The 14222-nt window shown below is 39.2% G+C and overlaps 1 protein-coding gene across 9 annotated transcripts in view; it reads right to left on the bottom strand.

Moving 5' to 3' along the window:
* FAM120B (family with sequence similarity 120 member B) overlaps positions 1-14222 on the bottom strand; it is a 90664-nt gene that overhangs the window by 29242 nt on the left and 47200 nt on the right. The window contains exon 7 of one of the 9 annotated variants that reach the window (XM_073337997.2): positions 6899-6987. The exons of 7 other annotated variants lie outside the window; for them this stretch is intronic. In XM_073337997.2, coding sequence (XP_073194098.2) covers positions 6899-6987 — 89 coding nt within the window. Of the gene's footprint in view, positions 1-2882; positions 3032-6898; positions 6988-14222 lie in introns of those variants that run through there. One more of the 9 variants, XM_073337998.2, reaches the window with a different exon arrangement.

Raw genomic sequence — 14222 nt, 5'->3', positions numbered from 1 at the left:
ACCCCTGGGGATCCACAGACTATGTCTAAGATTTCCAAAGGGGTCTGAATTTCCATTCAAATTTTTCTTAGAAATTAAAAAATGAAATTGTTCCACAAATGAAACAAGGCTGAAAACCACTGTACTAGAGTTTTCATTCTATTTTGCCACTTATGAAAGATTACCACATATCCTACGTTTCCCATCTCGAACATAAGTCATTATGTAAAGAACTTATGTATGGAACTTAAAATACCATGACATGTAAAGCTAGTCTGAGCAGAGTCTGATGACCCAAGGCCAAGTCCTCAACTGATGTAAACTGGCATCATTCCATTGAATTCAATGGAATTACATCAGCTGAGGATCTAGCCCATGGCACTTTAAACACCAATAGCTGCCTGGAGCCTAGTCTATACCAGTGGGAGCACTGAACTAGGGATAGCAATGGCAGGAAATTTTAGTGTACAGACAGCTTAATCAAGGTGGTAACTTTAGTTGGCATCAATCAGCTTGATGCAACAGCTTGTTGAAAGAGTTATATTTCACCTGCTTCCTTGGCTTGTCTGAGTGAAAAAAGTCAGTATTTTGAAAACACGCTTATGGTGTATTCTGATAAAGGACTACAGCGTCAGATTAAGCTAAGCTCTTCCTGCTTAGACAAGGTGGGTGCAAAGGCAATGTGACTGAAAAGAGAAGGAGGTCCCTGTGCAGGCATCTGGTAGGACAGAAAACTAGAAAAACCAGTTCTTAAATGTTCCTAATACTTCCCAGTAAATATTTAACAGTAAACAGCCCAACTGTTTAGTGTTTATATGCTAAGGAAGGTTTATTTACTGGGTTTTACTGGCAGGTTGGTATAAACGGATACTTCTGTTGAGTAAAACTGCTATTTACATTAAGCCAAAAAAACACAGAAGTGAACCTAAACAAAGCTTCAAATATTGCTTTACCTTTGGGTGTTCTATAAAAAATGAATATCAAAACAAAGCAAGAAACACACTACAAATATGGTACTGTTTATTTAAAACAACCAGTTAAAATTACTTCTAGAGTTCAAAAAAAGTTTGCTTGTAGTTTCTGATTTCATGCTCAAAAATGCATCTTCCTCAGAGAGCTCCCTCTCAGATAGACCATAAGTACTTATTATAAATAGGATTTACTGCAGTTGAAAAAGGCAGATGTTTGCTAGTACCCAGTTCAACTCTAGAAACTCAAAGTGATAATATAGTTATGTAATGAAATGGAAAATATCATTGCTTTCAGAGCTTATATCAGAAAAGATATAAGTACGGGTTCTTTTCCTTTTCCACTTTATTACAATTGTAGAATCAAATCTTGCTCAGCTCTGATCCAGAATTTGTATTGGGTTAGTGACAGTTCAAAACACATCTATATAATATTTGCATAAACTTTCACAGATAACTTAAATAGGCAAACCATCTTTTTAACTGTCACAGCTATACCCATAAAACCCATAAAAAAGAGCAGATTCACTCTGTATTTAGTTTTACTCACTCTCTCAATGGGCACTCTTCTGTACCTTCTGACAGCTTGTCATGGAACACTCTCACCCACTATACTCACTTTATTACACCTGCTTGCTAATAAAAATTACAGTTGATATTTTACTGGGGCTTTCATTATAACCATCCCCACGCCATGTTCTATATGTTATGATTTTTTTTCCTTTTTCAATGCTTGGTTTCAGCCCAAAGTTTGGTTCTGTTTTGTTTTAACTGCAAAAAAATTCATTTGTCCCTTTCTGAGCCATGAAAACACGGGAGAAACAAAAATAAAACACTACACTCCTTTTCCTACTATAAAAACATCTATCATCTCCTCTTTTTTCAGTTCCAATAACTTCCTACTACATGCTTCAAAGACTAACATTCTTCTCTCAAAGTAAAATATTTTCTTTGCTATACCTTCCAAACACAGGTATCACACTCCTTAATTCAAACCACAACTTTCATCATAAGGTCTTGGAGACCCTGCAGTCATCTTTTATACTGAAAATTTTGTTTTCTTCATCATCTCCCTTGTATTCAAGACTGTATCTCATCACCTCTAAAATTAGAGGCTGCACGTGCCAGTATTGTATCTTGACCCTTCCTCCCCTTCTGAAATTCTTATTCATGCCTTATTTTAACAGTTTTTGTCTTGCTCAATCATAGGCCTTCTCTACACTAGAATATTTTACCAGCAGCAGTTCTATTGGCATAGCTATTTGGATGTTCAAACTTGGCTGTTTTTAATGGTACAGTATGACCTTACATCATCGGATTGGGAAAAAACATGGCCCTGTGGGTATGCATCCCAAGTGTCCCCCAGGACCACTATCTGGTGCACCTAGTTGTGGGAAATTTTTGCAGTGCATAGTGGGGCTGCTGCCATGCATTGTGGGATGCCATCAGTGCTTTCAGGGAATTGTGGGAGTTTGGGATTTGCTGATAAAACTTTCAAGTTTAGATCAGGTAATAATATGTAATCAAGACTGGAACCTAGCAAGCTATAGTTTCTCTCATGCCTACTTATGCTTATGATTAAGTGTCTCAACAGATTACAATTCTCTTTTCTATGCTTTTAAAGATCTACTTTCTAAGGCTGCAGCACCCCTTGACTTCAAAGGGAGCTGGATCAAACACTAACTGGACATCCAGAAAGATCTACAGCTCCAGAAAACTGAACCATATTGTTTGGCAACTGGTGTTAATGTCATGTGTGTTATGAAATGGCTGATGTATAAGCTCTCAAGCTGAAACTCTCCTTGCACCCAACCAGTTGTGAAAGGGATTGTATGAGGTAACAGACCCCTTGCCTAGGATGTCAAACTTTTTCTGAAGTTTGTTTGTATTGCAAAGCAGCTATACAAAAGGAGCGTTGACACCCAGGCTCACCTTTCTAGGCTCTGTTGTCCAAAATTAGCAGCTTTGGGCTAGTTGATTTCCCAGAAGACATGTCCATGAGTTGTGTTCATGCTGTGAGATCCCAGATTCCAGGAAAGTCTAGAGGCCCAAGACAACTCCTCCTTGGGACAGGGCACTGGTGTCTGCAAAAGGAAGTTGCCTGTGTATAGCTTTTGGCTACCTCTGTTCAAGAAATCAAGACTTGTGTACTTTTTGTAAATAAACAAATTACAACAGAAAACACCTGACTCCATATCACCAATTTCTCCTCCAAAGGGAAACCTACTTGCAAAATCTCCTACCTTTTGGCAAAGGAGCTACAGCACCTCTCTGCTCTGAATTCCTGTTGCTGAATTCAATTCATAACTGCATCTTAGTTTTTATTATTTCTCCACAGTCTTGCTTCCACCTACATTGCTGACCTCATATACCACTTTCTCCTCTACAACATCATCTCCTCAGATATTTCCTATAGCTAGAAGTTGTTGCCTCTCTTGTGTTGCTCTGTAATGAACTCTCTGCTACCCCATGAATCACTCTCTCTATGCAAATCTTGAAGCAAATATTTACTGCTTCCATTCATTCTTTTCTTCCTGGAAGTAGCATGAACTATTGCTTACTTATAATACTGCCATTGTAAAATGTCTCTTCTTTTTCTCTGTCTCTGTACTTATTGTCCTTTTGTGCATGTATAAATTGCTGTACCTTACTCAATACAGAGTTCACTCTCTAGTTTATTCTCAGTGTAAAATGATTCATGTGTGCCTTCTACAAAAATGAATTATATTGAATGTATGATACATATGCTATACAGCCCAATATTGATGGAAAAGTAGCAAATTTAGGAATGAATATTGGTCTGTGTGTGTGTGTTTATGTATATACTTCAATTAAACATCTAAAACAATCATATTGGCAAACCCTCACCTCTTTGGGGCAAGGAACTGGAGAAAAAAACTCCACATAGGATGTTTGGAGTAAGGAAGACTACATCAGCTCTCAGAGGAGTGACCATAAACAGAAAATGCAAGGAAATTAATGCTGTGATTTAAATGTGGCATTTTTTTAATGTTCTGCAATGTCACCAGTATATTAGTATGAGCTGAAAATACAAGTGCAAATAGGAAAGAGGTTAACTTGGACTTCTTCCTCATTCACAATTTTAAAGACTTACCTTAACATGGATTGGGATGGCTCTTCAAAGCAAAACCACACAGCAATGGGTGGAATTTTGAGCCAGTGTTTGGCTCCTTAGGAACTTTGCTGAGGAAATAAGGCTATGTCCACACTACAAGTACTATAGACGCACTACAGTTGCGCTGCAGCTATACCACTCTAGCACTGTAGTGTAGACACTTGCTATAGCAACAGAAGGGGTTTTTCTACCACTATAGTAAATCTACCCACGCAAGAGGTGGTAGCCAAGTTGATGGAAGAATTCTTCCATCGCTGCAGCGGTGTCAATACTGGGGTACAGGGTTGGCTTAACTGAGTGACTTAGCTAGGTTGACCTAGGGTTGGTGTACACCTAAAATCTAGGTGTCTCACCTACATTCAAGCCTAAGGAATTGCTTGACTGATTATACACAGGTGTCCTGGGGAAACTGTTATATATTTATAACATATGCTAGAAAGAATGCCTATCCACACATTAGGTGACCTTGCTATAACTTAAAAATGCATCATTATGTGGAGGTGCTGAATTGTGTTCACTGTAATGATGTCTGATAAAAAAAAAACCAATGTCAAGCTCAATTAAGCTGTTAACTGTAATGTAGATGTGGCCATGGATCATTGGAAGAGATGACACCCCTAAGAAGGATGGCCCAGTGGTTAGAGCACTAGCCTAACACTTGGGAGACCAAGCTTTGAGTCCCTTCTCTGACACAGATTTCCTGTGTGATCTTGGACAAGTAACTTAGGGCTTGTCTACACTTACATTTTATCGCACTCTAACCTGCAGGCTCAGGGGTGTGAAAAATCACCCCCCTGAGCGCAGCAATCAAAGCACTTTAAAGCGCTTGTGTAAACAGGTTCCGAGCTCTGGGAGAGCTCGCACTTCAAAGCTCTGCCACAGGAGCACTCCCGCGACAGCGCTTTGAAGTCTCCAGTGTAGCCATGCCCTTATTCTCTCTGTGCCTCATAATACTATTTCCCTATCTCCCAGAAGTCGTGTGGGGATAAATACATTAAAGATTGTCAGGGACTCAGATACTATGGCAAGTGGGGGGAGCATATAAGTATGTAAAATAGATAGACAATTTCAGTTTTCATACTCGTATATGAAAAGAACCATTTTACTCTTTTTGCAAAACCAAAGTGCCATAGTACAGGCAAATATCAAACAAAACAGTCAGAAAATAAAGAGCGGGAAAATAGCAATGTAAAGAAAACCCCTTTAAAATTTATTAATTTAATATTAATAATACTTCGCATTTAATGGCATCTTTCAAGTCCAAGATCACATTATTATTAATTAATAAATAATACCAATAAATATTTTAACCATTTCAAATGGGCAAACAGAGGAAAAGAGAAGTTAAATGACTTCCCCAAAGTCCCAAATCAAGTCAAAAACAGGAACAGAACATAAAAGTTTTGTCTCCCAGTTCTGTACTCTTACCTAGTAAACAATACTCCCAACTAGCAACATATTTCACAGAGAAAAGGTGAGCAAAGATGTTCATTGTTATCCTGGCTGTCTTTTGACATCTTTAAGGTAACAATTCCATTAAACACATTCCAGCACATCCTACAAAGCACTGCAACCGTATGCCTGAAGGTTTATTTTATCTTTGCCATCCACCTACAAATGACTTGTTAGGATGATTACGCAAAACATTTTTAGCTCTCTTCAGCTTCACACAACCACCTGCTTTTGCAGTGAAATCCTGGGCAGATGTGAAACTAGCACTCCTGGTCATGCAAAACAATGGACATGCTGACGGGTGCAAGGAAAAGCAGATGACAGGCAGGTGCGCATGCCACTGCTTACTTAACACAGGTTCCCTTCTCCTTGAGAGGCCCCGCCCTCTGGGCAACACGTGCCACTTAAGGACACAGGTCAGCTCTTACACGTGATGGAGTGCAGCCACATCTCAGCCAGGCAAACACGTTATCTCCAACCTTCATACATTTATCCTCTCCTTTAACAATCACCTTTCAGGACAACAACAGAAAGGAGAACTCTTTCTTATTATGAACAAATGTAGACTATGATCAACATAAAACTGGCTGGATCATGTCAGTCCACACTAGAAATTAGTATTTCCCTTGCATGTTAAAAATTACCCCTGATTCTTTTACAGTTGTATTCGGTGACGTTGTAGCCATGTTGGTGCAGGATATGAGAGACACAAGGTGGGTGAAGTAATATCTTTTATTGGACCAACTTTTGCTGGTAAGAGAGACAAGCTTTCAAGATGATACAGAGCTCTTCTTCTAAGACAAGAGCAGCTCTGTGTAAGCTCAAAAGCTAATCTCTCTCACAAACAGAAGCTGGTCCAATAAAAAATATTACCTCACCCACTTTGTCACTTCTATAGTTGTCAGTTTCTGTTAATCAACCTTTTGGGAGGGGTTTTATTCTCCTTTCTCTGCTGCTTTGCCAGCAGGAATCAGGAAGGCTTTTCCTATATATAAAACCTTCCATACTGTTATAGATTATGGCTTGCATTCACGTGAAAGTAGCAATAATTATCCTATCTAACATTTCCATGTCCTTTATCCTGAAAGATCCTAAAAAGCATTTACCAAATTATTCACAGAATGGAAATACTTCACAACTGAAATGCTGCTGCTATTAGCCAGGTGAACAACCAGTAAACAAGCAGCTATACCATAGCAGAGGAAGAAAATATTTTGGCCCATGATTTCAGGGAAAACTCATTCCCCTATGAAAAATACAAAAATATATTTAAGGTCCACAAAGGGAAGCCAAATCCTCACTTTTAAGGACTTGCTCGAAAAATTTGCACACTAGTACACTGCACAGAACTAAATGCATCTACCTCAAAATGATGAAGGGCTGAGTCCACCCTGCTAAGACTTGTACCCGTGCTTCCCGGGAATATAAATATGTCAGTGCTGATATCTGGACCTATAACAGAATGAATACTGTCCATCAAGAAATTACAATATTTTATATCTATAAATAAATTATATAAGAATGTGTGGAGATGACATACTCTGATTACACTAATAATTAAATCAGAAAATGCAGAGGCATCTGACAGAAAGCAACAAGGTGGAGAGAGAGAATGCTAATCTACCTTTAAAGATTGATGTATCAGATTGGGCTAAAGAATATTTACATGTTAATGGGCCATTGTCAGCTGGGGAAGGTGCTGTTTGGGGAAGGCAAGTGATTGTCTATGCAACAGGATCAAAGGAGATTTTTAAATACTAGGGGGCAAAAGATAAAATCAGAAAAATGGCTACAGTTCTAGAAGGTTTTCGTTGTTAAATATAGTAAACAATAGGTAATTTCAGTTCCTAAGCTATGGCACCTGTGCAAACATCATTTTATCTATGTAAGTACAACACAGGATGCCATGGCTAATAATGACATAGGGACATCATACCTAGATTCATAGATTCATAGATATTTAGGTCAGAAGGGACCATTATGATCATCTAGTCTGACCTCCTGCACAATGCAGGCCACAGAATTTCACCCACCACTCCTAAAAAAGACCTCACACCTATATCTGTGCTATTGAAGTCCTCAAATTGTAGTTTGAAGACCTCAAGGAGCAGAGAATCCTCCAGCAAGTGACCCGTGCCCCATGCTACAGAGGAAGGCGAAAAACCTCCAGGGCCTTCCAATCTGCCCTGGAGGAAAATTCCTTCCCGACCCCAAATATGGCGATCAGCTAAACCCTGAGCATATGGGCAAGATTCATCAGCCAGATACTACAGAAAATTCTTTCCCGGGTAACTTGGATCTTACCCCATCTAAAAACCCATCACAGGCCATTGGGCCTATTTACCATGAATATTTAATTACCAAAACCATGTTATCCCATCATACCATCTCCTCCATAAACTTATCGAGTTTAATCTTAAAGCAAGATAGATCTTTTGCCCCCACTACTTCCCTCAGAAGGCTATTCCAAAACTTCACTCCTCTGATGGTTAGAAACCTTCGTCTAATTTCTAATCTAAATTTCCTAGTGGCCAGTTTATATCCATTTGTTCTTGTGTCCACATTGGTATTGAGTTTAAATAATTCCTCTCCCTCTCTGGTATTTATCCCTCTGATATATTTATAGAGAGCAATCATATCTCCCCTCAACCTTCTTTTAGTTAGGCTAAACAAGCCAAGCTCCCTGAGTCTCCTTTCATAAGACAAGTTTTCCATTCCTCGGATCATCCTAGTAGCCCTTCTCTGTACCTGTTCCAGTTTGAATTCATCCTTCTTAAACATGGGAGACCAGAACTGCACACAGTATTCCAGGTGAGGTCTCACCAGTGCCTTATATAACGGTACTAAAACCTCCTTATCCCTACTGGAAATACCTCTCCTGATGCATCCCAAGACGACATTAGCTTTTTTCACAGCCATATCACATTGGCAGCTCATAGTCAACCTATGATCAACCAATACTCCAAGGTCCTTTTCCTCCTCCGTTACTTCTAGCACTTAAAAGTCCCCAGACTAGAATATAAACAGTCCTGCAGTACAAAAGAGACACATGGAAGTGGGCATGCTGAATTGAGAGACACAGCTTGTCAGAGAGACAGAAACTGACATTATATATATTAAATCTACCAGGCTATTAATCAGGATACCTAAAGAGAATCCTTTTAATTCTCTGGTTTTCTGCAGTGTAACTCCAAAGGTTTAGACCTACTTTGGCAAGACCAAATGCCCTCAGAACTAAATGCGTTGATATAATTTATTCTTCATAAATAATTTAAGGTTGGTTTGACTCACTTTTTTATTCTTACTTTATATCCATTAGGACTTGGACAATTTGGGGGATACTGTAATTCACTTTGGGCCATCTCAAGAAAAGGTAGAGACATCTAAGCTTCTGAGGACATGGAGTGGTGTGAAGCTATCTCACCCCCATGGGGTGTTATCACCACTTTTGGTCCAGTTAGTTCAAAGCATTGAGAAAGACTAAAGACCACAGATGAGAGAACAGACTGAGGGGCAAGGATCACAAGACCACTAAATCCTTCCTACTCCCTCATATTTGCAGTTTTGCTCACAGGTTTTAGAAGACTTTTGGCAGAACCAAACCTAGCTGGAGCATAAGAATATGCTTAAATCCCATTGCAGTCAATGCTTAAGTGCTTTACTGAACCAGGTCCTAAGTGAGCAATAAAAGCTTACCCAGGAAATCTTACATTTTTCTTTGCATTTTATTTTATTTTTTTTATTTTGTTCAGGCTTCAGGCAAAATTTTATTAGTAACAAGAAGAGTCACATAGGCAGAGTCAACAAAGAGCTTTGTTTATTTTCCATGGGTGGGGAGTAAATTTTTGAACCGCAATTAATTTTATTTTGAATAATGTAGCTAGTTCACAGAGGCTGCTTGGAATCTGTCAGAAAAACATTACGTCTAAGAGAATTGACAGATGAAGTTTTGATTTGCCAAACGGGTCAAAGGACTCTGAAGTTCTGGTATGTTCAGAATTAGCTATTTTTTCCTTCCTTTTCTGGTTGAATGTAGGGGGGGAAATGTAGTGGAGCTCAAAAGGAGAGTATTCTGTACTCTACAGTATTTTGCCTTGCCTGATATTTGAAGCCAATCACCTAACTCAGGCCACTTTTCTCATCTACAAACACACACACTACAAGCTGTTACATATCACTTGATTTATGTGGATATTGGTAGGATCAACAAGGCATGTCCTAGAAATAGATTCACAGAAAAAAAAATGTGGTTTTAAGTTGATGTTATGGTATTACCAACCTATCACAAGTACACAAATTCATTTAACAACATCCATGGCTCTGTATGGCACAGAATTCTGGGAACACCCAGATAAATTGCAACTGTTGTTGTGATTACATTTTCTTATCATGTAAGAAAATATTCTCTTCCAAGAGGTGATAAAGCAATTAATTATTTACTAAAAAAGAGTTTTTATCTGACTACCTATGGAGCTGAGCTGAAAGCAGCTTTTATAATTCCATTTGTTGTATTTATTTTTTCACACTTTTTAGCATAATATTCTAAAATAACTGTACCAAATTGAATTATTTCATGTCAATATGTAATTGTTTTCAACAAGAGCTCTCAAAACAAAAGTATATTCAAACAAGTACATTTCAGTGTTTTACTTGCTTGTACATCTAAATAGCCAAACTGAGCATTTTAACATTGGTCAAAAAAGGTATATTGTCCCAAAGCAGATACTTTGATGGGATTTTTTTTTTACAACAGTTATAAAGCTCTGAAAAATATTAATGTTGGAAATGGTGCCACTATAAGTACTGTGTATTTCTACATATGCCATCTGCTCCTGTTATAATACTTAAATTCATCCCAATTGTTGTATATTTCTGCAAGAAATCAGACATTGTACTAAAACAAACTTGCTCTAAAAGTGAGAAAAAAGCAGAACACAAGAGAGTGCTGAGATTCGTCTGTCAAATCTAATTCATACTTGCTTGCATGCTGTTCACTTTAAAACACATTCTGCACATTGCATAGGACTCAAATGTCAGCCCAAGCATATTTACTTTGAACATAGTACTAGATTTCCTCTACTGATTTTTAACCTCAACTTTAAGAAGCTTTTTGTCTCCAGTGTGAATCTTTCCACTCCTGTACTTTACAGAAATCTTACAAGAACTGCCTTTCAGCTTGAAGGGACAGTATTATAGGGTGCCCCTTTTTACAACTTATTACAGCCACTATTGTTTGGACAGTATTCTACATACATTGTGTGAAAGATAAATTATGGCTGCACTTACTGCAAAACAACTGTGAATGGCACAGTGTTAGAAAGGACACTGCAAACATGACTGCTGGTGCCTCTCTTTCTCTGCAATGCCTGCAAACTTGTGATGTTGGCTCTCTGGGCTCTTTGCCAAAACCACACATCAGATTAAAATAGAAAGAATGGAAATAGGCAACCTGGGGTCCAAAATCTTAATTCTGACCTTATGTACAGCTCCATGGGAGGCCTGCGCAAAACATAATGTTTATATACCATAAAAGGGGAAAGGGGGAAGCTGGAACAATCTTATGGAAAAAGAATGAATAAAAAAATCCTGCATATAAAGAACACTTTTCAGTATTTTGAAGCCATCAATCACGAAAAATAATCAAATGAGCACTTATAAACATTCCATTAGTTCTAAGAAAGTAACAATTTAATGTGTGTGTTAGTTCCGTATCCACAGCCTGGTTTCTCTCAACTTCAGACAAACTATATTTTGACTGGATTTAACTTATTTTATTCAAACCACAGATACATTACATAAATCTATAGCGTTATTACTCTAATTAAATATAGATGACCTATTAGCATAATAAGCAAATTCAGGGTGGGAGTTGAGAACATATATTTATCATATCAAAGATGTAGCCTGCTTACTTACTCCAGTGCTTAACAAAGGGTTTTCTTCTACTACAAATAATGGACTGAGACTCTTGCACTTCTGAGCCTTCAGAATTGGGCCAAATGATTTTGTACAGAGGATACAAGTTGCTCATAAACTAATCCCCAGGTAAATGATTTTGATGAATTAAATACATGTGATTAGTCACAAAAATGTATATTAAAATACTGGCATCACAGATATAAAGCTTTGACATACTTAGGACTAGTCTACACTGGCAGTGCTTTAACGTGGCGTGTGTAGTCACGGCAGAGCGCTGGGAGAGAGCTCTCCCAGCGCTCTAAATAAACCACCTCCACGAGAGGCGCAGCTACCAGCGCTGGTGCACTGTTTACATTGGCACGGGGTTATAGCGCTGAAACTTGCTGCACTCAGGGGGGTGTTTTTTCACACCCCTGAGTGAGAAAGTTGCAGTGCTTTAAACTGCCAGTGTAGACAAACCCTAAATCAGCGGTTCTCAAACTTCAGCAACCCGAGGACCCCCATTTTGATTTTAAAATTTTCCCGGATCCCCAAGCCCCCCTCCCATGCTCAGCGCAGGCTCCACCCCCACACCATCCCTGCCCCTCCTCTTTCTGCCCCCTCCCCCGAGCATGCCCCATCCCTTCTCCAGCTCCTCCATCACACCACTTAACAGCTGCTCCCTGGCATGCAGGAGGCACTGGGAGGGAGGGAAAGGAGTTGATCACTGGGGCCAGTGGCCCCAGACACAATTCTACCCCCTCCCCTGAGCACGCCTCATCCCCACTCCTCTCCCTCCCTTCCAGCGCCTCCTGCAGGCTGGGGAAAATGTTCCCCAGCCTGCAGGAGGCAATGGGAGGGAAGGGGAGGAGTTGATCAGCAGGGCCTGCAGACCCCCAGGAGTACCCTCGCAGACTCCCAGGGGTCCACGGACCCCAGTTTGAGAAACGCTGTACTAAATGATTCTATAGCATTCTCATAAAATTTCCTATGAGCTGAAGGAAGTTAAGTTTGGCTTCAGTTCTTAGAAGGCTCTTCGTTGTGTTCTAGAGTCCATATTTAACTTTTGCTTTTCCACTGAAGTTATGTCACTATGATAAAACACTTGAGCTCTGCTCCCATGGTGTATCTTGTTACCAAAACCTTAAATTCAAATTACTTCCATTTTAGACAGTGTGGTATATTCATTGCTTTTGAAGCCACCACCTGATTTTAATTTATAAAATATTTAAAATTAACGTATTAGTGCAAGAGCTACATTAAAATGTAGTGAAACTATTACATTAATATATTAGAAAAACAATTGCAGTTACTCTCAAAGTAAAGTGCTTTAACATGAAAGGTTTCAGAGTAACAGCCGTGTTAGTCTGTATTCGCAAAAAGAAAAGGAGTACTTGTGGCACCTTAGAGACTAGCCAATTTATTTGAGCATAAGCTTTCGTGAGCTACAGCTCACTTCATCATATGCATCCGATGAAGTGAGCTGTAGCTCACGAAAGCTCATGCTCAAATAAATTGCTTAGTCTCTAAGGTGCCACAAGTACTCCTTTTCTTTTAACATGAAAGTCACTTGAACTACAATTCCCAGAATGCTCATGTTACCGACAATTATGAATACTTCAAAACTAATTCTAAATTATTCTATCTATCTAGGTACGAACATGGCCTCCATCACCACAGTATTTGAGCAATTCACAAAAATTAATGAGTTTATCTTCACACCAGCTTTGTATTTGTAGCCTCATTTTACAGATAGAGAATTGAGGCACAGGGAGATTAACTGACATTTCTAAGTTCACACAGGAAATTTGGGACAGTCAGGAACTGAACCCAGATCACCTGAGTCCCAATACAGTGCACAAGACTACACTTCCTCTCTCACACATCAATCCATAGATTATGACTTTATGTCAGAAGTACCATTTTTAACAATTACGCTATAGCTGTGGTCCATCTGAGTGAAAAAGAATGTTATTTCATGAGTATTTTAAATAGAAGATTTAGTGAAGCAAGGCTAAGCAGGTCTGGCATCTAAACACACAAAGACCAAGACCACATTCATCCAGTATAATGCGACACAATCATACGTAAAATGAGGGTTTTTTCTGTAAGAGGTTTGTGATTGACGGAGAGAGTTACAGTCTGTGAGGGGGGACGGTATTAAAGGAAAAAAGGATGGCAGGATTATCAAGGAAGAACCAGAGAGAGAGAGAGAGAGAGATTTACAGCCAGCTGCTGCTATGGTTAGAACAAAGAACTGAGACAGCAGTGGCTCCACCTTTTACACCCTCACCTTCAGAACATTCAGGAACACAGAGGGTAGAGGTAGGAGGGATGAGTAAGTACTCTAACAGGCACTGCTTTGAGATGGTCACATCATTGAAGCTGCAATGGCTGGTGCATCCCACAAGCAGGAATATGCAGAGCCTGAGGATGCTAGAAGAAATGGAGGAACATTCCAGCAGCTTCCAATTTAAGAAAAGTCCAAGTCCAGCACAAGATTAGGGCAAAAGGACATTGTTTTAAAATGATACATGAGAACTATTAATTGGCTGTTAGTCTGGCAAGGATTTAAACATGCAAGGCAACATATCTGTATATGGTAGCTGCTAATAAAGGAGGACTGTATATCATTAGTGCTCAAGACTTCAGCCATTTGTCTAACAGCAAGACTGTTGGTTAAGGACTCACATATGTAGGAGAAAAATTTAATTTCAATGTCACAATGCTCAGGGCCTGTCTACAGTGAAACGTGGCAGTGGTGTGCTGCTGTAGTGCTTCAGTGAAGA

Source organism: Lepidochelys kempii, chromosome 3 (assembly GCF_965140285.1).
Source record: "Lepidochelys kempii isolate rLepKem1 chromosome 3, rLepKem1.hap1, whole genome shotgun sequence".
Taxonomy (NCBI): domain Eukaryota; kingdom Metazoa; phylum Chordata; order Testudines; family Cheloniidae; genus Lepidochelys; species Lepidochelys kempii.
The sequence above is the reverse complement of the archived record's forward strand: the minus strand, read 5'-3'. Positions and strand labels throughout refer to the sequence as shown.